This window comes from Rhamphochromis longiceps, linkage group LG17, assembly GCF_057381845.1.
Source record: "Rhamphochromis longiceps isolate RC_006_pf linkage group LG17, R_longiceps_female_GT1.1, whole genome shotgun sequence".
In the NCBI taxonomy this organism is placed as follows: Eukaryota; Metazoa; Chordata; class Actinopteri; order Cichliformes; family Cichlidae; genus Rhamphochromis; species Rhamphochromis longiceps.
In genome coordinates this window covers 28,258,368-28,282,696 of record NC_140573.1, presented here as the reverse complement: position 1 = coordinate 28,282,696, position 24,329 = coordinate 28,258,368, and the positions used below count along the sequence as shown (strand labels likewise).

Sequence of the window (24,329 nt, the reverse complement as noted above, 5' to 3'; positions counted from 1 at the left end):
ACATATTACATACATACTTAGATATTATCTAACAAAAAAAACCCTAAGTTGAAATGCAGAAACAGTGCGTGAAAAAGTGAGTACACCCCCGCTTTAGCAGCAGTAACATGAAGTAATCGTCTTCTCTGTAACTTTATCAGTCTCACACATCGTTGTGGAAGAATATTTTTTTCTGGATTTTGTTAATGCATACCTGAACGCTCCTATTTAACAAACTGCCTAAACTTCTTTTACGAGTGTGGAAAAACCACACTAATAATCACCAATAGAATGCTGATTGATGTTTTTAGCAAAAGTTGCAGGTACCAGAAATTTGATTTGCAATTGTTTTGACTTTGTGGGTTTGATGAGACCGGCCCCCGGTCATTTTAAACATTTAAATTCGTCAACATTAACTTATATCATAGGTCTAAATAGAACGTACACAGAAGAACTATGAGAATGTTTTGAAGCTTGCTTAGTCTTCACCCAAAGCATTAAATCTGCATCGCTCATACCCGAGTCCACATGCTGAGGCAGATGTATCCCATCGCTTAGAGGCAGGCACTGCACGTGAGGGATGAAAGCTGCATTTGTGTCTGTCAGCACATCTCAGGGTAATTGTGGAACAGCCAGGCTGCCCTTCAAGCTGGATGATTAAGATGATCATCTGCATGTTTCTCAGGATTACAGCGAGTGATTAGACACAAGGAGAGGACCAAGAGGCGTGGATCACCTCAACCCCCCCTCTACACACACACACTTGAGCTACAAAAGGGGCCATCCTGCCACTGCTCTCACTCTAAAAGTCCCAGTGTTGTGTGACTGTGAAGAGGGACGGTCTTTGCCTACTTCACAGTAGACCACTTGGGCTGTGAGGTCTGAGTCCAGTTTGTAACAGAGTCCAGCTACCTTATCTGAGTTTTGGAAAAATAAAAAATGGGCAATTCAAACGGCTGCACCGTGGACGACCTGCAGGCTGTGGAGATGCACCTGTGGTACAAGAAGTTCATGACTGAGTGCCCCTCAGGGCAGCTCACCCTGCACGAGTTCAAGCAGTTCTTCGGGCTGAGAGGTTTGGACCCAGAGGCCAGCGCCTACATTGAGCAGATGTTTCGCACGTTTGACATGAACAAGGTGAGATGAGTCTGGATTTCACCACACATTTAAACACAATCAAAGATGACAGGATGCCTCAAGAATAAAATAGTGATATAACGATTAGAAGCTAATGTAGAAGAATACATCTATGATTCTCTGAAAATGAAACATGAGCAAATAATTTTCTTTAGTTCTCAACACGTGTGTCTAAACAGTGTGTATCTCCATGGGGGATTTATTATAATGTGTCATATGTACATGTTAAATAAAAATATAAGCTTATGTTACCTGCATATTTCCTTTGAACCCAAATTATTACTGTTTCTCTTTTATCTTGTTATTATTTGTGAAAAAAACATTAACTTTTAATTAAAATTAGACACAATTAGAAAAAGTTAATTCTTTAGGCTGGTTTTTGTTGATTTACATATTTGTAATTGATGTTTGGAAGTTCTGATGAATTATTATTTTTTAACTACAGGAGTCATAACATAGTGTATTCACAATAATGAAAAAGGCAGAAAAAGCATAGGATAGTCTTTCTGTAGAAGCTGGAACAAAATATTACCAGTAATTCATCGATTTTTTATTTTTAATGTTAAAAAGGTAAAATAAGACTGAATGCATTAAATATTTTATTTAAAAAAATAGCTGCTTACCACATTTATCTGAACGTTGACTACGCAAAAAGGTATTTCTTTCATAATATGAGAAATTGTAGGAAAATTATCTGTTTTTTACAGATAAGTGTTTGGGATTCCTCATATCTGCGGGTTGAAAATATTATTTTGATATTTCCTGACGGTTACTTTCTGTTAATTGAGATGGTCTGTTCCTTGCTTCTGAAATCTTTAATGTTACATTTAAAATAAACAAATGAGAGAAAAAACTTCTTAAAACATGTCTAGATTAAAAATACTTGTATCATTCAAGGACACGAGTTCTCTAAAATTAACCTCCCTTACAACAAGCTTGAATATATGAATAAACTGCGCATCAGACAGGCTGGTCCAGAGGCTGATGTGGCAACTATAAAGACACAAATATAGTCCAAACATCTGCAGAGAGACTGAAAACTTTATACTGAAAGACACAGCTTACTAAAAAGGTGCAACGTGCACAAATCGATGCAAGCAAAGATAAAAATACCTCTAAGACATTCAAAGAAAACACCAATACATGCAAAACAACCACAAAGACGCCATTAAACTACAGAGACACACAAAAAACAGAAGCAAAATCAACAGAAACAGAAACAAAACAGATGATGTCATACCTGGATTTGTGGTTTCAGTGTAGGGTGCATAATCTACCTGTCCTACCCAGTGTGAATGTGAGGCACCAACATATCTAGGAAATTCCTGCCTGTTTGGAAAACCCATGTGGGGAAAAAAAAACAATTTAACAGAAAGACTTTAAATACCAAAATATATTAGACTTGCAAACGCATGTTCTAAGTATAGGGAGAGTGTGTCCCCTGTATCCCCTTTGATCCCCAGTTTAATTGAGAGCATCTTTGAGGTAGCAGTGGGGTCATGGCAGGATGTCTGTCTGAGGAGCTGCATGCTATATTTAGCCCCCCACCCTGCTCAGCTTACAAAAAATGCCACGGTAATCTCTGAATGATTTAGACAGTGAGATTATCTGTGAATGCATGCTTTGATGCTGAGATTGTTTAGACGCAGACAGGAGATAATCCTCCGTCCTGGCGTGCTTCACTTCCCCTTGGATTGTTTTTGGAGCTGGGGATCTACTTCAGCTGAGGGATGATGCATTTGTTTAGTGATTATAATGAATATAAAACATGGATGGTCGTGGTTGACACTTTGATTCTGCAGGACGGCTACATAGACTTCATGGAGTACGTGGCCGCTCTGAGTCTGGTGATGCGGGGAAAGATGGAGCACAAGCTGCGCTGGTATTTCAAACTGTATGATGTGGATGGGAACGGCTGCATTGACCGCCACGAGCTTCTGAACATCATCAAGGTACAGTCATTCCATCGTGCACCAGCCACACTGCATGTCTGAATATTTGTTTTAGCCTCTAATCTGGCAAACATACTGATTTTCCTCATCTTCTCCCAGGCCATCCGTGCAATCAATGGAAATGAAAATCAGGAAACATCTGCGGAGGAGTTCACTAACCGAGTGTTTGACAGGATTGATATAAATGGAGATGGTGAGTGTGCGCTGGCACAGTACGGAGAAAAGGGTTTAGGACAAAATAGATCATGGGTGGACAGAGATTAGACATTCACTCTCAAAACAAAACATAAGAGACTAAACCTGATGATTTTTTTTTTACTGGTTTAAAGTAGCTTTCTAATATCTATCAATACACATTTATAATGAATAAAAACAGGAAGTATAATGTTGCTCAGTTAGATGTATACAAAGTACTGAAACAGTAGACGTATACTACTTATAGTAGTTCTTATCACATAGAGTATACTTAGGAATATAAATGATATCTACATGGTTCATCATGTACTGAAATGAACCATAGCCAAAGACCACCGCAACCTATATTTGTTTACAATTTGAGAAAGTACTAACAGTTCAGTTTTACTCTGTTATTATTATTATTATTATATTATTACTACTACAGGTGAAACTACTGTCATACTTAAAGGTACTTTTATAGCAAATCTGAGCTAAAAGGCCACCATTAGAAATAAAAATATGCTCTTAAAGGTACAGTCGGTCATTTTTTGAGGTTATTTAATAGGAAATCTCAATGTTTGAAACACTCCACCTTAAAACTTGTCGCTTTTAGCTTTCTCTCTTCATGCCAGCTTTCCTCTGATTCACTGCCTTCCACAAACTTGCGCTCAGACCGTATGAGAAATATCTACAGTAGCCCTGACAAGTCAAACACACTGCAGCTTAACACGAAAACACAAGCAGATAGAAAAATCCTGCAAAAGACAAAAAAAATATACAATAAAATAAAATAAAAGCTAATAAAACACAATGCAAGTGATGTGATGAATAGCTACAGTAAACAACTCGTAGCAAACATATGAACGATGTGATTAAAAACACAGTTACCTGCATCTCATTTTCCTTCACAACACAGATGGATTCTGTGCTTTCTTTAATCGTCTCATTGCAATCGCATGCTTTGGTTTCTGCTGTCACTTCTGCAACTGTTGTTGCAGGTTCAGTGTGTTTGACCTCTCAGGGCCACCATAAATATCTGCTCCCTTTGACAACAGAGTAGAAAAATTGCCTTAAACTGAGCATTTAGAGCGGTCCGAAGTCTGAACTTAGTGGTACATACACTGACCCCATATTTAATATGAGCATCCACCAATAGATAGGTCCATTTTAACTGTTGGGTTTTATATATTTAAAGACCCATTTAGGAACAAGGTTGCAAACTATCTTAAGTTATAAATACTGTAATAAGTGGTTCTACTTCATGCTGTAAGCTTGCCTCTGTATGATTAATAGCTATGTAGAAAATTTTTGCAAGTTTAGAAGTTAAATGAGGATTTATAATTGCAAAATAGGTTATAGAATACGAGTGAAATGAGTCCAGAAACCTTCGTAAGCTTATGTGTCTGTCTAGCTGGGTGTGGGTGTTTTAGTGTATGAATGTGTTCTCCATAACTGTGAGATTAAAGGGATGCAAATAAACAAAATAATGACATAAATAAAATGAAAATATTCACCAAATCAAAATTTAAACTTGGAAGTGTTAAACGTGTTTTTGGAATCTCAAACGTTTCTAAAAACACGTTTATCGCCTTTGTAGTTGCAAGCTACCAATGATAATAATTTAAAAGAAAATAGCTGGAGGAAAGTTAGTGACATTTACTGACATTTTCCATTGTTTACTTAATATCACGGCACCAGTAATATTAAAATATCATATCAATATATCAAACTGTCTGTTATGAACGTGACTTTGTTGCAGGGAGAAATGACAAATTAGCCGAAAACCCACTCAAATCTGACCAAAAACAACATGTGTCTCTTCCAACAGGGGAGCTTTCCCTGGAGGAGTTTGTGGCAGGCGCTCGCAGCGATGAAGACTTCATGGAGGTGATGATGAAGAGTCTGGATCTCGCCCACATCGTGGCCATGATCCACAACCGGAGGCGAAGCGTTTAGGATCCGTCCCTTCCGATGACCTCATCCTCATTCACGATTTGACCTGAGTGTCTCAGTCAGTCGGGTCATTTTATAGACTGAGATTTCTATTAAGATTGAATCCGCTTTAATATGATTCCAGTGTGTCTTGGAGACTGACACATATCTTATGTTTGATCTCTAAAGGAGTGACACATATGCACTTTAAATGGGATGACTCAGTCAGCCTTTGCAGACTGCTCATTGTCCTTGTTTAATGATGGCGATCGCTCCCAAGGCCACCTCGGCATGAGGGATGATCTCTCAGACGGTCCACTTACCCTCAGACACCCTGAGGCATAAAGGAGGGAGATAGTGGAGTAGCAGAGTGGCAATTACATACACTCGACTAGGCTTTCCAAATCTTTTTTTCTTTATATATTTCTGAGTTCCTCTGCACCAAATTACTCAAATCTCTATTTACCCGCTCTTGCCTGGGGGGGTTTACAGGAGGGAGCTATGACACTGCAGTGTGCTCAACATCCATGCTAATTTGATTAAGTCAGTGGCTGTAAAACAGGAGCAGGTGGGAGATGTGGCAGTGAAAAAACAGTTATCAAATGTTTACCTTTTATATACATTTGTAACTTTATTATTATTATTTTTTAATCTTTTGAAAACAAAAGTTTAAGTTGGAGCGAAACGCAGGCTTGTGGTTTTGCAGCTTTTCTCTCTGTGTGTGGGAGTTTCTTTGGCTGAATGGTTTGCTTTTTTTATTCAGCATTGATGCAGATTAGTTTTGTTATGTTTGTTGGCTATGCTCATCTTGTGCCTTCTGTTGGAAGACTACAGAATGTGTTTGAGTTCAGCTTTTGCTTATTTGTACACTAAAAATAAACAATAAAAAAAACAACACACACACTTTGTCTACTTTTCATGTTTTGAAGATTTACCAGGAACAAATTATCCCAGAAATAATCTTACTAATTTAACAGGTAGAAATTGCAGTTACAGTCAAACTGGGTGTTGGACGTAGTTTTACACCAACAACCATGTTCAAAGCCACTTAAACCACATTTCTTCCCCAGTTTGAGCTTCAGCAGGTCACCTGGCTGATTAGATATTAGCGTTAACAAGCAGATGAACAGGTGTACCTAATAAAGTTGGTGAGTGAATATTTATAACTATGTGATATTCTTACAGCTTAGCAGTTTGTGGGTATGATAATATCAGCCTGGAGACATAGTACTGCATATCTGCTTTTGTTCTTTATCTTCTCACTGATCTATTTAGAGAGTCCTCCAACTACTTTAAAGACTCGCATATTTTTAGTATTTTTCTGATCTTTGCTCTTTCAACCTCAAATTACTGTAAATCCTGGAGCAGAATTTAGGGGATGTTTTTAGACATCATCTTTCATAAACACTTATAAATTGTATTAACAATATGCCCTGACCTTAGTACGCTCATACAACAGATTAAAAACACATTACTGACATAAAATCCCGCCTTTGAGCAAGGACGATGACTCACCTGCATGGTGCCAGGATCACTTTGCATCAGTGCTTCCACAGCTGCACACCAGTTTTGTTTTTCCTTTTTCTTATTTAAATCGTAACAAACAGAGTATGTACTAATTTCTTTGTTATACTAAAGCCTAAACTAGATGTTTGCAATATGCTAAAAAATTAAATAAATCTCTAGTATATTTGTTATGAACACACTGAAAATGTAACCACAAAAATAAACCAAAATAAAGTTTCAAGTTACAAAGATTTATTTTCTACAAATACAAACATTTAAACGAGGAGCTCATTTATCAACCACAAGGGGGCAGCGAAATAATTGGATTAATTTCCTCCTGGAGCTTCTTGTGTTTCCAAATACTTGTCCTTAGGTGAGTTCTTGCAGAAACAAATGTGCCTTTGTCTGACTGTCACTGCGTGTCATCTCTCTGTTAATGCACTGGAGGCTCACAGAAAGTCGTACAAATACTTGACAATATCAAAGTTCACCGTCCTGGAAGATAAATCACACAAAGCAGATTTTCAGTGAAAAAAAAAAAAAAAAAAAAAAAGGAAAACTGTAAAAGGTCAGTTCACTTGAATAATTCAGTCAGTCTCATTCATGTGCATTAAAAGGATGAGCGTGCATGCACACACACGCACAGACCTGGATATGGCGCAGATGAAGTCCAGAGAAACGGCACATTTGTACTTCGGGGCGTCGAGCTGGTCGTCATGACTGACCTGAGCCAGCAGCTGCAGGGTCACCAGCGAAGAAATCTAAACGGGGACAGAGGAAAACCAAAATGAGTCTCTGCTCCACTTCTTAAAACGCAGCTTCTCCACTTTGAAGCAGAGCCATTAAATGATGGTAGCCAGTCACACAGATATGGGGCGAGCCTAATTGCCTAAAAACATTTCATGCTTGGGTCCATAGATAGGTCTGTGTTTAGCTGCCTTTGACCATATGGCTAGGAAACTGTTTAAACTTAAAAAAAAAAAAAAAAAATCAGGCTTGATTTAACATGAAACACTGCACTGTTACACACAGGAAACAAAAAAATCCTTTACCATCCTTTTGTTATAACAGTGTACATTCCTGTTCAGTGGCTTATCAGGCAAATTGGAAAAAAGTGTGAAATTATTTTCTATATTGGGTCGTACCCTGAGGCCAACTCAGGGTACGAAACTACACTTCAGGACTAAATGAGGGGAAACAGACTATTGCAGAGCTCTGACATAACAAGGTGGTGGTGTTTAAACAAGTTAAGGAGAGAAATATTATCAGATCTCTTAGGAGATGGATTCTTTTTGGATAAGTTATCTTAGTGCACACACAGTTCAGTGGAAATGAAAACACGAACTCTTTAATTCAAATTCAAATTATTTGTTCCATACCACATTATAGAATCATTTAAACACAACAGATGAACAACAACACATGACAAAATAGCGCCATTATTTGTTTAATAAAAATTAAGCCAGGAATAGGAATTAAGAGGATGAGCAGCAGCCAGCTGCTAATCAGATGTGCTCAGTAAATGTGGGCACCTCCATAAAAGCAGAAGTTTTGGCAGCCTTCAGGTCTCAAGCATTCAAATGTGTCAGCACAGTGCCAAGGAGGAAAAATGTCAACTATGTCCCGCTTGCGTACCTACTGACGTTGTTGTCAAATGTCATCTTTATGGGGAACGAGCTAAAAAAGCAACAGTGGCTGCCCATCAATCTGGGAAGGGTTTTAATACCATTCCCAAAAAGTCCAAAATCCATCATTAAGAAATATTATCCACAACTGTTAAAGATTCAAGACAGCTGCCAATCCTCTCAGGGGTCTGAATTTTTAGTGAAAGTTGGCACAAACAGCAACTCTCGACTGCTTTAAACCAGACTGACCTGTGAGAAGATGCTCGCTGTCGGGGCGACTCTGCTGTCCACCACACTGTAAAAGATGGCAAGCAAGCGGTCCAGAGGGAAGGGCTTTGGACCCAGAAGGTGATTACTTGTCTAGAAGACAGACAGATCAATATAAACATTGTGTTACATGTTTCCAAATGAAATCAACGAAGATGTAAGAGTTATGTCAGAATAATCACCTTTTCATTTTTCTTCAGGAAGTTTGTTTTTCTTATTTTACCATGGTGCTGTTGAGCAGAAACAGAAGATGTGATTCATTTGATTCATTCACAAAACCATGACTTAGGGGAGAAGGTTAAGAAAACAAAAAATCCCCCCCCAAAAAGCTTAATAAATGTATTTTTCTCCCAAAGATGAGCATATTTGGGATATTCATTCTCACTAACACAGCCAAGAATAAAGAAAAAAAGAACTTTTGACTCACTGCAAACTTTGTACTTATGCTGACCTCATTATAAGAATTTTTTGCATTACAGTGTATACATGGCTGAACATAAAAAAAGTATTATTATTATATTCCTTTACCTTTAAAAAGAAGCGTTTATCTGTGCGTGCAGGGTTGTAGGAAGCCAGATAGGCAGCAATCAACAGGAACTTGGAGTAATAAGGCAATTCAACATGAGTGTGAGCTGATAAACCTTTCAGAAGACAAAATAAATGCAATAAGTCCACGTCGTCATATTCTTTCCTGCACTAAAATTCTGTTTTCTTGCATAGAAGAAAAGAATTTAAGCGTAAGTGACCAGTGTTTCAGTTTGACATCTGCTCTGTAATCGAAATCAGTGCAAATACCTCGCAAGGCTCCGGCCTCCTTCTCCTCCATTTGCTGCATTTGCTCCCACTGCAGACTAAGCAGAGGACAGAGAATACACATGGATGATGAGGCTAAAAAAAAAACCCCATTAATAGTCTAAAAAGCAGCGCATAGCAAAATAATGCAAAAAGTTCAGACCTGGACACCTCTCGAAGGTAAACCGTCTGCATGGCTTTTTTCAAATGTGGCTCAATGTGTTTCCACAGCTTGTGGGTGTCAGTCTCTTTCACTAAACACACAGCATAATTACAAACACCATCAGAAAGTGGTGGAAAAACAGCAGGAAAACCTCAAAAACATTTGTAGAAACAAAGCAATTAAAGCAGCACAGATCAATATTTTAACCAGCTGAGAATGAACACTCGGCTCAGCTATTTCACAGATTTCCTTCAAGCTTTTTGGGTATTTTTTTATGTGCTGACAGTCTCCAAACTCTACTCTCATAACACTCATTTCCAATCACAGCGGGCGCCCAGAGAGAAGCCAAAGCATCAAACGGACAAACATCCACATACTGTTTTCACAATAGACCCAAAAAGAGACAAGATAGGATTTCTAAATGTCAAATTCATTTTAGTGTCTGGAATATGAGGAGCCTCTGAAGCTACAGTATATCAGAAATGTGGAGCTACCCCACAGGGTTTGAAAGCAGGGACTGTGATTTACCCGCGTGGGCTTCTTGTTTTTGTCTTCGAAGCTTGTTGAAGACAACATGAAGTAGCTTGAAAATTACCATCATTGAATCAAAGAAAATAAACACAAAGACAGTTATGGCACAAAGGGGAGCCTTCACAACATCGCTCATAACATACACTCAGGAAATATACACCCAGTGGCCTCTTTACTGGGTACAACTGTACAAGTGAAGGCAGCCCAAAGCAATACAAAAGTTTTGCTCTATTATTTTTATTTTTAAGGCAACATTGTTAGATCTGAGTGTTTACATCATCTGAATACATGTTTTTGGTTGGTTAGAGGCAGAATTCCAGGTCTGCAAAGTCATAGTTTCACATTATACTGGGAAGTAATTTGTATTATAAAATTTTAACAATTTTATTTCCAAAGATAAAGACACACTTGAGTTAAAATAGGACAGTAAACTATTTTTGACTATAAAGAATCAGTGGTTACCAGGTGATCACATTGAACTTTTCACATTTGGCGACCAATCGGAAATAGTTGCAGTGACCAAGTGGTTGCAGCATGCAGCAAGTCAGGCTCTGGTTGACCACTTTTAGATTGCAAGGTGATCTGGACTGGACTGGCTGTGATCACTCTCAGACATATTGGCAAAGGGTTGTAAAAAAAACTGCCTTCTAATTTAATATGTAGACAGACTGCCAACACACTGCAATTTGACTCTATCTACTCTGATGAGCGCAACTTGCCTGTGATGCGTCTCTTAGAAATAGGAGGCTAATCTCAATAGAAAACAACTTAGGTGCCAACTGATTGTATTCAGGTTATATTCCTATATTAAAGCAAGATTGTCCAGCACCTTTGTCATTCTGCAGTTAAATCACCATCCTGCAGCAGCTGTATGAGGTTTTGGCTGGACTCTGAGTGTAACTAGTTTGAATTTCTGTAGAATGAGAGTTTCTGTCTCCACAGACGGAAAAAGCTTTGCAACAGATTTGAGATCTGGGCCAATTTATCACAGTTAATCACAGATTAAATGCAATTTCCAGCTTGACCTCATTCAGTCTCAAACTGATAGCAGTCTGACTCTGTCTTATTGCTGTTTTATCTCCATCTTGAGGCCCCAAAGTCTCTCTCAAGATGGCATTTGACTGCAAGTTGTCACAAAAGCAATGATTAGTAGCATTAGGTCTGTTTCTGGCCACTGTAAATGTCACATCTATATCTAAAAGCTAATGATCCGCAGTGTCTGCTGGATGTGTAAGTATTCTGCAATTACAGTTTCCATGATAACTTTATACAGGTAGTGTGCGTTTTAGTGTGTTCTTTTCAGATGAATGAAAAGACCTCCTCACAATTACCTTTCCCTTCTGCCAAAGGCTCACAGAACTTTGAAAAGTTCAGGGCAGCCTAGTAGAAAAGAACAGAAGAAAATGAGAAAACAGGTGGAAGAATTAAAAATAATCAATGCAACAACTTGTTAATGTGTGTTTCTGACCAGGTGTCGCAGCTCTCTGAGGTCTCGACAGACAGAGTAGAAGACTCCCAGCAGGATGTTGATGTACGCAGAGTAAAACCCAGCTGAATATGAAGAATGCACGTTCTGGGACAAAATCTGTTGCAGCTCACCTACAAACGGTTTAAGGAACAAGAAATAAAGCTTCTCCAAAAACCAGCCAAGTCTCACAATATAAAGTAAAATGATTCATTCACACGCCAAGTGCTGAATTTATACAGTGGTTCTTAAGAACGCAACATTTTTCCCCAGAGTCGCTGCCTGGAGTGTGAGAACAGTATCACAGGTACAAATGTCACAGCTCACGCTGCATATGCTGACCGTGCGTCATCAATACGCAGCGTGTTGTGAGTTGCTCGTGACACTGGCTGCCGTAGCATGTGTGAGGAGGATTATATACTTTTACTGTAGTCAGGGAAATGCAGCAGAAGCGGCTCAAAGCAGCCTGTGTTTGGTCTGAACTTGTCCCAGGCGATTTCACTGAGCAAGATGACGGTAACGTTGTCCCCAACCTGAAGAACAGATGTATGTAGTTAGGATCAGGGAGCTCAGAGAGATGAAGACTCTGAGAACTTCACAGTTACAGACCTCTTTCCTCAGTTGATTCATGTGTTTTATATATTTAGATGTTTAGCTTTGTTTGCTTGATTAAGTTCTTACTGGACATGTTGACTAAACAAAACAAATGAACGCATTTTTGATTATGCAGAAACAATAAACACTCACAGGTTTCAGCTTTTCAAATGTGAACATTTTGTAGGTTTTTTTCTTACGTGTGATGTGAAACTGAATATAGTTCTGTTTTTCCTTAAAGAGAACAATATTTTATAAGCATATAATAAAAGACCTTCTGAATTTGAGTCTCTAAATATATGGGAAAATTTAAAAGAAATAATTCACTTTAAAGCTAAAGCAGCCACAACACAGGAAGAAGTACTGCACCTACGAATGGCATACACAACAGTTCAGATCCTCTACTCTGAAAACATCCAATTCATTTTCTGCTGTTTATCCAGTTGTGAGTCTTAGGAGCAACAGTCTAAGCATAGATACCAGACCTCCCACTACCTCCAGCTCTTCTAAAGGTACATCTGAACTTTCTGAAAGTCTGCCAAGGATGTCCTGAGTGTACGCGAGGGTCTTCTCCAGTAGGCCATGTCATATACACCTCACCTAGGAGACGTCCTAGGCATATGCCTCCTCCTATATCATAATTAAATACTGTAAATAAGGAATCCCATCTCCATCAGGGTGCGACAGAGGTAGGACTACAGAGGATATGTTAGAAAGACAGCACAGTGGTAGTGTGGTTAGGGCTGTCCCTTCAAGCATCTTCAAGCCTCACTATGACTGCTTGGGTTTCCTCATTGTATGCAAGATTTATCCTGCAGTTCATTTTATTTGTTTACTTAGATTCCCTTTAAGGCCTAAGATTTATTATTAAAGTCAATTTGTAAGCATGCAGGTGCATATCATACCATTCACGGTAATACCGGTATAATGTTGGGCAATGATAAGAAAATGAAATATCGCGATAGAATATGGGTAAAACGCGCATGCACAGTGCCTTTGTTTTCATACGCACATGGCGGAAAAAGCATGGCGGCGGCGACGGAGAATGAAATGAATGAAGAATGAAAGCGGACCGTTGAATGAAACGGATGAACCAGAATTGTTTTTAAAAAAATTCTGCAACTTCAGTGGTGTGGAACTGGTTTGGCTTTCGTCCGTCAGATACACAACAAAACACTACTTTTGGTAGAGCATGCTAGTGGACCGTCGTTATTACCGTGTTTTTTGTTAAATACGGCTCACTTAAAATCAATCCTTTGATTTTTCTGAAAATCGACAGTGCCCTTTATAATCCCGTGTGCCTTATGTATGAATTCTGGTTGTGTTTACTGACCTTGAAACAATTTCATGTGGTACATGGCGCTCAAAAATCTGTCAAATGTTTCAGTACGACTTTGCTAAGCTATGAACCCGCAGCGCTTGATGGATTGTCGGAGCATTACAGCTATCGTAGGCAGGAGCCTCGTGGAGTGATGCGTACTGTGCTTCAACATAATATTACTGTATTGTGTGTGTTTAACCTCTTTTTAAGTTTTGTGGATATTATACATGGTTATGCTGAGGATGGGTCAGCCAGTTTCCACTGGAAATGCCTTTTGGGTAAACTGACAACAAGGAATTTGCATTTGCACTGTTAAATTTTTATATAACTTTAATGCACATTAAAAACAGCTGCTTGTTTAAGTGAAAATACATTGATTTTTTTTTTTTTTTTGCACTAATAAAGTTGTGGAGTTGTAAAGTATTTTGTCTAGTATCAATTATATCGTCAGTTATATCATTATCGCAAATTTTCAAATGTATATCGTGATAAATATTTTTGGTCATATCGCCCTGCTCTTATACCTACAAACACCACCTGCAGTTAAGCATACTTAATTTAAACACACACAGTGGCTTTAATACTGCAGATGCCTATAAACAAGAGATGACAACATAATTTGCTATTAATTCTAAAAGTCTGCTGCATCATTGAAACATGCATATATATAATGTGCAGAGATAAAAGGGATCTGTGAACATCAATAAAATATGTCCACTGTGACCACCACTGTTACCTAATGCAAGAAATAGCCTTAATCGCTATAACTTCTATTAGGGCTGGGCCATATTATACCGTTCACGGTAATACCGGTATAATGTTAGGCAACGATAGGAAAATGAAATATCGCGATAGAATGGGAGTAAAACGCGCATGCGCAGTGCCTTTGTTTTCATACGCACATGGCCGATTGTTGAGTGAAACAGATGATCCAGAATTGGTTTGTAAAAATGGTGCAACTTCCGTGATGTGGAACTGGTTTGGTGTTTGTCCGTCAGATACACAACAAAGCACATTTTTTTGCAGAACATGCAAGCGGCCGTTGTTATTGTCGTATTTGTCGGACTAAGATGCTCTTAAATCTGGGAGTAATCTGGGTCCTAAACTCCGTAATCTTCAGGTCAAACGAACACTGCAGCATCACTTAGAGTTAAAAACTGTCTAAATTCTTTCATCTTTAATAAAACGATCAGCATTGCTGCTTTACGAGGTGTAACTATAAAGTTTAACTTCCAGGCATCCATGAAAACAAAAGTTATTACATTTAACGGAGTTAGAAGTTAGCAGGAAGCTAGCGGAAGTTAGCTCGCTAGTTTCGCTAGTTACCTAAGCATGATATTGCATGTTCTGACTGAGAGATTTCTGAAAAAAATCAAACGTACACCTCTGCTATCACTTGCAACATAAATGAAGACAGGAAACTAAACAGCAGTGACGTTTGTAGGGTTACTGAAGTTGGGCTAGCTGGTATATAATGATGTGCTACGTGATCGCTAGCGACACAGCTATGTTAGCATAACATAAACAGTGAAGCTGGAGGACGAACACTAACACTTTTCCACTTATAAAAGTTAACGTGAAGGTTCTTCATGGTTAGAGACAAATGCAATCGCATGGCAGGATGCTGTAAACGGACCAAACTTCAGTCAGGAGAACAACTGAGATAATCCATCCACAATACGAGGTTAGTCATTAATATACTGCAACAACATGGGAATAGAGCAGCTGCCAGAGAATTCAACATTAAGGAATCAATGGTACAGAAATGGAGGAAGCAAGAAGAATGAGTTTAATAAAGTTTGATTTATCTGACTGCTTTGTTTCGCTTAATGTGCCTTATAATCCCGTGCACCTTATGGTCCGAAAAATGCGTACTGCACACTGCAGTTTAATGTTGCAAAGCACCTCTTTTTAACTTCAGTGGATATTATACATGGTTATGCTCAGGACATGTCAGCCCATTTCTAGTGGAAATGCCTTTTGGTTAAACTTTCAGCAAGCAATTTGCATTTGTACTGTTACATTTTTATAAAGCTTTAATGTACATAAAAACCAGCTTCTTGTTTAAGTGAATATAAATGGAAGGTTGTCTTTTTGCGCTAGTAATGTTGTGGAGTTGTATTTTGTCTCGCATCAATTATATCGTCGGTTATATCGTTATCGCAAATTTTCAAATATATATCGTGATAAATATTTTTGGCCATATCGCCCTGCTCTAACTTCTATGTGTTTAGACACAAGACCATTAATCTAGAGTTGAAGCACTTCTTGAATGTTTATCGGGGTTTGGCATGGTAGTGGTTTTTGGTCTGGGTACTTCAGCTTCCTTCTCTTTTTCTTTTAGCCCTGTGATGGGCTGCTAACCTTCTCAAGTTATAACCTGCCTGTTTTGAAAAACGGGATGGGCTCCAGCCACTCTGTCACCCTGAACTGGTTAAGCAGTTCAGAAAAAGGATGCATGGACGATAGACAGAAACTGGAAAACTGCACCAGTCACCTTTTTTTCTTGTGTAGGAAATATAGGAAAAGTTAAGCCAGATTATTTTCTGCATGTCAGTAACACACACACATTTTACGTCTTTCCTGTTAATGTTTTATTACATTTTTTCCCGAAGTTTAGAGATGAAACAACAACTCATCATCCTCCCGTCCTCCACGTAAGTGTAAATCTGCATCCTAATTATCACTTCAAAATCCAGTGTGGCAGCACTGAAGCAGCAAGCCATTAAAAAGACAGGTTCCTCTTAACGCTCACAATCCGCCGTTAAGCACTTAGCTTTCATTGGGATGAAACACAAATAATCACATAAGTCTTTTTACTTTTGGTGTTTTTAATTAAAATGCTGTGAGTGGTTGCCATCCTTCCTTCCTTAATAGCATTAAAAAGCACCACACACTCAGCTCAAGGTCATCCGTTACAAATGAGGCTCCTCCAGTCCCCTCTTCATCATCCGCACAGAGCAACAACAATAAAGCAACTCACTTTATAGATAACACAAAGAGCATGCAGCACTTTCTCACCAGCTCCTGAAGACGCAGGAGAGCAGAGAGGAGACTGGCATCAGTATCTCTCAGAAGCTCGGCTTTCTCCATTACCTACAAATTACACAGTTAATGTTAATTTGATCTCATTTTATCGCATTTATAATACAGGCAGTGAACGGATGTTTTATCAGAGAGCATTACTGATTAAACCCACTCCTGTTCTGACTGAAAATTACACTTGTTTTCTCCAGGCTGATGCATCTGCAGCTTTGTTTAGCATCTATTTGCACTTGTTATCACTACTAATCATATCATCACACAAACATTCAGGTGACACATGCGAGGAATAAATAATCTGACATGCCATGGGATTAGGGATAATCTCGTATGCCAAGTGAGGAGTAGTTGTGTGTAAAGTGCACGGCACTCACAATGTATCGCGTCTGTTTGGCAGGAGACTGGGAGCACTGCTGTCTGTAGACACGGACAAAGTCAGACAGGGAGGGACTGCGGGGGAGAAGAGAGGCGGCATCGCAGCCAAAGAAGGACAGCAGCACTTGTTCAAACAGCAACGCAATAGAAACACACTCGACGCAGCTCACTGTGGCGTGAGGAAGCTGCAGAGAGAAGGAAAAGGAAGCATGAAAGAGAATCAGTCTGATGTCTGTGGAGATGATACACATCTTCACACTGTGTTGACTTAATCTTCTGACTGCACTGGACCCTAAATATGTACAAATTACATAATTTTGTGTTACCTATTGAAAGCAAGGACAAGTTATATAAACAGTGGGTTCATTAGAGAGATAACTTTGAATATCTTGAGGTCCAACTTAAGAGGTCACTCCTTGTTTTCCCCAGGACTTTATAGCCAAATGACTAGGGATGGGTATTGTTTAGGTTTTATCCGATACCGGTGCCAAACCGGTACTTTTGAAACGGTGCCGGTGCTTAAACAGTGCTTAAACCGGTGCTTAAAGAATGGAGAACACAAAATTAGTCCAAAAACCTCTCATGTTCAGCTGTTTTTTTGTAAAAAGATAACAATGTTAGCCTTTTCTGCAGCTATAGGGGATTTATGGCATCACTCTTGGCTGGAAGCAGTGCTTAATCAATGGAAAAAAGACAAACTTTGTCCAAAAACCTCTCATGTTCAGCTGTTTCCCTCTTTTTCTTTGGTCATTTTAGCCTTTTTGGCCAGGGTGAAGGGAGCATCTGCCATCAAACAAGAAGACAGCCGTATGTAGCTATGATGATGTTTGCTAGTTCACCTTACATGCATTAATTTAATAACGTGGTTAGCCTACTCAACAAATTACACACGAACAACATGAAGCTACTCATGCAGAGAAGAACGGCTGCTGCTGCCATCATCATCTGTCATCATTTCTGCTACACTGGCAGGGCTAGGGGCCAGGACTCTCCTCTTCGTGTTTTTGGGGGATGTTGCTAACTCCGGGTCCGATAACAGGCAACCCACCCGCAGTAGATGTGCTCGGTGTGAGGTCTCACAGCAAGCTATCAAATACGGCGCATTTCTCGGCTTTTAAAAAAAACGCTATGCGTCGCCAGGTGTTTCATCGGATTTGAGGTGTTACCTCCTTTGACAGTATCACAGTATCAGCTTAAAGCACTTGTTGCAGGCTGCTGAGTTTGCATATTTTGCTGTGAAGTACAGCCAGACTTTTGACCGCTTTGCCTTGGTTATTTTTAATCTGTAGCTCTGCTCTAAAAGAACGTACGTACCTGGCCCCGCCTACTATCCTCGGAAACGTAAAATGATTGGCTAGAATCTAAAGTGTATCACAGCTCAGGGAAAAAAAGCACCAAAATAAAGCACTGAAATGTGCACTGCTTTTCGGTCTGGTTACTACCGTTTATGTCAGAACCGGTGCCATGATGGCACCGGATACCGGTACCCATCCCTACATATGGATTCATCTATAATAAACAAAATCATAATCAGGGATTAATCTGCATTAAAGGCTGCAGCCCTAGTTGGCAATTAAATTTTCACATTGTGAGAAACCACCCGATGGGAGTAAAACATTATTCAGAAACTGCAGGAACCAAAAAGATCAAGAACAAGTGATTTAAGAAACAATAGTCCTAAGAAGGCTATAAATTCTCCGTATTTGAATTTATTTATTTTTTTAAAAAAAGAAGACGACTTCCATGTTGTCAAGTCACATTTTTGTGGCTATGCGAGATATGATCATTAATGGAGTATCATTAAACTGTAAAACAAAGCATGCTATGAGTTTTACATTTGCCAGACATCTCTTTGAAGGTGGTGAGGGTTTCTTGGAAGTCCAGGTCTGATCCAGAGTAACATACGCTTTACCCCACATTTATTTTGCTGCGATATGGACACCCTCAGTGGCACAGGATAGCATGCTGGCATGCACCACAGTTCAGGTTGTCTCCTTTAAATGTTTAACATCAGGCTCTGCACAAAATTACAGTAGAACTCACTGCAGATGAAACGGGTCTCTCTTGTAAATGAGACGCTGAGTCTCAATGGGACTATCTAGATATTTGGATATTAAAAATATTTGGATATTTTAAAAAAAAATAGCTGCTTTCTAAGAAAGAGACTTCTTTGGTAGCCATTACCCATCTATACTGAGTGTATTGGCATAAAGTATGTGTGCAAAGAGAGAAAAACATCTGAAGGTCTTTGATCTTTAAATTTAATTAATACAAGAATGCTAGCAGTAAAATTGTTGCTTTTCTTTAATGTTTTTTCCCAGTGATTTTAAGGGAAAAATGCACCTTACACACACTCAAACTATGCAAAGATTTGTGTTCTTGTGTGATTTTGTACTTTCAGTAAAACTAAGTATTTTCAAGGACTCTTTAAGTGATTGAATAAAGAAAAAGTTCATAATAACACAAGTGTCAACTTTTTATTAAAGTTATAAAGGCTTAAAGGAGTCCATAAGTCAAATTTTTCTAACTCAAGTAACTGCCAGTGCAATAATATTTAGCTGTCCATCCTTTATCGCACTTTTACCTGCCATGTATGAGGGGAATTAAGAGTGAAGTTAGTTTTTATTTTATGGTTTTAAATACAGGGCCCTGTAGCATGAACACATAAGAACATTATTCAGAACGTTCACTAAATAGCAGATATCTCCCTCACCTCCAGCTCCTTCATCAAAACGTGCATCACGTGGCTTTTCCCTGAGGCTCGATGACCGTAAATGAGGATTGAAGGGTAGCTGTACTGGTGCGGCTGGAAGAACAAAATTCAGCATCTTTACACTCAGTAGAACTGTCTCACTCGATCAAGACCACTATCCACTTAAACCTTCTATCAGCTTTCATCAGCACATCGCAAAGTAATAACAGCCAAGCTCTGATATGATTAAACCCAGTGTTAATGTCAGTAATCAGCCATAGTGCTAACAGCTCATAGACTCAGCTTACTTAACGAATCTATTTAAAACCCTGAGTGAGATCAAATGACAAGTAATTAATTTTTATAACAAGGATAAAATAAATTGCATATCTATTAATGATTTTAATCCAAGACAGACATCAATTACTGGTACTAAACTGTCCAAAGCTTCATATCTACATTTTATAATCTAAGATAAACATTTTGAACAATGAATTTTAAAGGGAAATCTCATCAGATGATCCAAATATGTCGACATATTTACTAAATTACACTGGATAACACAAATAATGCAAAACTTAACCCTAGAAATAAGAAAATGACATTGAGCTACTGAGATATTGAGATTTAAGGTTTAGGAAAATGACTTTTATTTTTCCTATACTTTTTTTTATAAAAACAAAAAATATAATAGTAATAATAATAATAATACAAGAAAATTGTAAAAGAGTGAAAATGGTCTTTAATGCATCATATATCAGTAATAAAACTTTTTAAATCAAACACATAAAACACTGAGTTTTTAGGACGTTAAAAACTGAATTAGCATGTGTCTCTGCGTCTTTTAATGTGGCATACTTTAAAACATTAAACGGAGATGAGTGGAGACTTCTTACCTGCCCCATCAGCGACAGCAACATTTCAGCCTGGACCTCTCTGCAGGGCAACTTCTCTGCTACCCCCTTCAACCTCTCCTCATCGTATCCCGGGTGCTGCAACAGCGCCGTCATGCTACCACCACACCGTTTATGTAGGTGAGCTCAGCAGAGTTCTGCTAAAAACAACTGACTGACGTTAGCTTCAGCTCGTCCAACTCCAACCAGACGACGAATGAACTCCGTTGTTCAGACAAAAAAAATGAGTCAAAGGAGTAATATCATCAAAAATTATGTGCTGTAAAAACCATAGGGTGCTGAGGAAACATTCATGCCGGTAAATAAAATGTCTTTAAGACTTAAAATGCGAAGAAGTCTTCAGTTAAAGTCCGAAACACCTTAAACTCAGTCAAGACCACTTGCTGGAGTTTCGCGCGCGCCTTCAGATTGCGTCACATGCTGTCATTCGGTAGCAGCGAATCACAAGTGAGACACGAATTCTGGGTAATGTAGTTTTGGGAGTGAAACAAGCACATTAGAAATTCACTGCGGATTCAAGATAACTATTTGCGATATTTCCCAATAAACGTGGATCAAAGCAAGTCTTACATACTGCAACATATTTAATTGTGCTTTCACACACTTATAAACATACATTCTAGTAATCTATGGGTAACATCTGATGTAATCTGGTACATTGCAGTGTACTGGTAGTACACTAACATAACCAAAAACAGAAGAAGGTATAGTCATCATAATATTAAAAGTATATATTATTTCAATTTGATGCTTTTTTAAAAATGTTATTTCTTTCTCTCTAGCTAATCACTCACTCAGATACATAATCTTCAGCTACATTCTTATCCACTCATCCATCCATATGGAATACAAAAAAAATCATTTTATATATCAATGTAATGCTTAATGTAATATCCATCCATCCATCCATCCGCTTCCGCTTATCCTTTTCAGGGTCGCGGGGGGCGCTGGAGCCTATCCCAGCTGTCATAGGGCGAAAGGCAGGGTACACCCTGGACAGGTCGCCAGTCTGTCACAGGGCTAACACATAGGGACAGACAACCATTCACACTCACATTCACTCGCACATTTACACCTAGTGGCAATTTGGATTATCCAATTAACCTATCCCCACAAGTTGCATGTCTTTGGACGGTGGGAGGAAGCCGGAGTACCCGGAGGGAACCCACGCAAACACGGGGAGAACATGCAAACTCCACACAGAAAGACCCCGGCCTGATGTTGGAATTGAACTCAGGACCTTCTTGCTGTGCGGCAACAGTGCTAACCACCGTGCCACCGTGCTGCCTGCTTAATGTAATATTATAATATAATATTTTTAATATTTTTAGCAAAATAATGATGAAAAAGACGTAATATCCTGCACGTTTCGTTCTTGATGTGAGATTATCATTATTATTTTTCTTGTTATTTATTTATTTTTGCCAGTTGCAAGAAATACATATAATAAATCGTTGTTGTAGCCTACTGATCTAGTCTTTGTGCTCAAAAAGCTTAATATCACAGACCAGAAAATGGGCTACAGTTTAAAGAATGTACCAGTCTAGGTAAAACATTAGAGAAAAGACCCTGCATCTTGGTATTTGATTATCAATATTTGAATAGCAGATGCGTTTATATCCACTAATTTCCATACAATTATTGTCGCAGTGATCAGGCGTAAAATCGCTTCGCTCTAGAAGAAAAAAAAAATCAGTGTCTGTTTAAGATTTCGCGGGTGACTGTACGTCAGAGTGGGATTAAGGGATGTGGGTTGGCCCTGTAATATCCGAGGCTATCCTCCAACTCTAATTCAATAGGAGCTCAGCTGCGCTGTCGGTCTGTCGGCGTCGAGAACGGGCTGACCATTTCAGGGAGAGCCGTGCACACAGCTGAGACGGTTTATCGGAACAGCGGACACGATTCAGGCAGAGACATTTTAACATAACCTACACATGAAGGCAAATATGGAAGAAATCCCCTAAATTTTGGATTCCCAGAGCTCGTCTTTTTTTCTCCCTGGAGCGCATGTCTTGATTCTGCCGACTAATGAGTGAAAAGCAAAAAGAAATCAAACACCGACCTTGCCACGGATGAGAGCGTAGTGATGCTGTGATAACTGTGACTGAACAGACAGTAGGGGAAAAAAATCCGCGAGCAGCGACAGGGAGAAGTTGTGCGGGATATTGTGGTCAGATGAGGCAGATGTTAGTTTGCTGAGGAGGTTGATAGATCTCGAGGACCGCGCAGACCACCCTCACATTATGGTCCCCGGGGCCCCCAGCACGACCACCACCATGCTCCCCGCATCCGAGGCTGCCAAGATCTACCAGACCAACTACGTGCGCAACTCCCGCGCCATCGGCGTCCTATGGGCCATCTTCACCATCCTCTTCGCCATCGTCAACGTGGTGTGCTTCATCCAGCCGTACTGGATCGGGGATGGCGTGGATACGCCGCAGGCGGGCTACTTCGGTCTGTTCCACTACTGCATTGGAAACGGGCTGTCCCGGGACTTGACCTGTCAGGGCAGCTTCACCGAGTTCAGCAGCATCCCCTCCGGTGCGTTCAAAGCTGCCTCCTTCTTCATCGGCATGTCCATGGCGCTGGTGCTCACCTGCATCACCTGCTTCGCGCTCTTCTTCTTCTGTAGCACCGGCACCGTGTACAAGATCTGCGGCTGGATGCAGCTGGCTGCAGGTAAGAGGCATGACTACAGGTGGAAGTTTGGAAAGATGGCTTGTAGGGGAGCTCTGGGGGTGAGTGAGAAGAGTCCAGTGAGCAAAATGTTATAACCTAAAACTGTTTAAAGGCACAGATATTACCCTCATCTCCCAGTCAGGGTGTGGACTTGTATAGTTTTTGGCACAAAACATCTGTATATTGTTTTAAGGCACCAACAAATTCAGAGGTTGGAGTGCTTTTTCACTTCAAAAACAACAGCAAAAACATGTAGTTTACATCAAATTACATATGTAAATTAGTTGACCCTGAACTGTAAAACAGAAAAAAAATGATCACAATGTGCAACAGGTTAAGCCACTGAGCCCAAATTGAGTAGATTTTGTCTGATGAGACCTTTTGTCAGAGACTCTCTCTGGTTAATAAAGCCCTTGTAAAACATTATATAACTGTCTGTGGTGTAGGTGGGCTGGCAACAGCCTTGGAGTGACCAAATCTTCAGCTCCAAACATTGTACTAAACCCTCAAGAATGAAATAATGAAGGCATGCTAATATTTTCATTTTGCTTTCAGAGAACTCATTCCCCCTGAACCTGAAGCTGTGAATGAACTCTCTTCATACACAGACAGCGATTTTAAGTACAAAAATACAGATGGAAGATTTTAATATAAGCTTATATCTTCTTAGTTTCTTCCACTTCAATTCAATATATCGTTGATTTTATAACTTCTCAGTGTTTCCTGTGGTGTGCTTAAACATAAACTGGAAAACGCAAATTCTTCTTTTGCTCATTTAATGACACAGGGAAGGTTTTATCTTCAATCCCAGCCAGGACGTTAAATAATAAGAAAACAAAAACTCACACAAAGAAATGTAATGATGTATAGTACTGAGTGAGCTGTTTCCTCCCGCCTTTAATTATTTTTTAGTTCTTCTCCTTTTTGCAGAGAGTTCCATCCAAAACAAACTATTTCTGTACATACAGGAGCAGAGAGTTTAATAGTGAAATCGTTTCTTATTTTACCCCTTTCATTTATCACAGATGTGTTTTCTGTACATTTTATTGTTTTTCTGTTTTCTGTTTATTTGGATCCCTTTTAGATTTATATCTCCCAAGAGTCCTTATTAAAGTCACAATAGAATACAAGCAGGATACAGCTGTGGCTCAGAGGGTATGTTGATGACTCAATCCCTGACTCTTCC

General features: G+C 39.2%; 3 protein-coding genes across 3 annotated transcripts in view; 2 read left to right on the top strand and 1 right to left on the bottom strand.

The window, feature by feature from the left end:
• Positions 1-614: 614 nt before the first annotated feature.
• Positions 615-5,984, top strand: guca1aa (guanylate cyclase activator 1Aa). The gene is made up of 4 exons (XM_085386462.1): positions 615-1,116; positions 2,919-3,068; positions 3,168-3,261; positions 5,074-5,984. Exons 1-4 carry the CDS (start codon positions 919-921, stop codon positions 5,199-5,201), a joined length of 570 nt encoding a protein of 189 aa, XP_085242588.1. The 5' UTR covers positions 615-918; the 3' UTR covers positions 5,202-5,984.
• Positions 5,985-6,918: 934 nt separating this feature from the next.
• On the bottom strand, positions 6,919-20,871 carry orc5 (origin recognition complex, subunit 5). The gene is made up of 14 exons (XM_085386093.1): positions 20,447-20,871; positions 19,572-19,664; positions 16,858-17,043; positions 16,463-16,537; positions 11,948-12,059; positions 11,530-11,660; positions 11,393-11,441; positions 9,531-9,621; positions 9,371-9,426; positions 9,104-9,216; positions 8,758-8,805; positions 8,558-8,668; positions 7,332-7,444; positions 6,919-7,178 (listed from the first exon to the last, which is right to left on the bottom strand). The coding sequence occupies exons 1-14, from the start codon at positions 20,558-20,560 to the stop codon at positions 7,133-7,135; spliced, it is 1,338 nt and encodes a 445-aa protein (XP_085242219.1). The 5' UTR covers positions 20,561-20,871; the 3' UTR covers positions 6,919-7,132.
• A 1,406-nt stretch (positions 20,872-22,277) lies between these two features.
• lhfpl3 (LHFPL tetraspan subfamily member 3) overlaps positions 22,278-24,329 on the top strand; it is a 75,982-nt gene continuing 73,930 nt past the window's right edge. Inside the window, exon 1 of the mRNA XM_085386095.1 lies at positions 22,278-23,143. Coding sequence (XP_085242221.1) covers positions 22,708-23,143 — 436 coding nt within the window. The 5' untranslated portion in view covers positions 22,278-22,707. The remainder of the gene's footprint in view (positions 23,144-24,329) is intronic.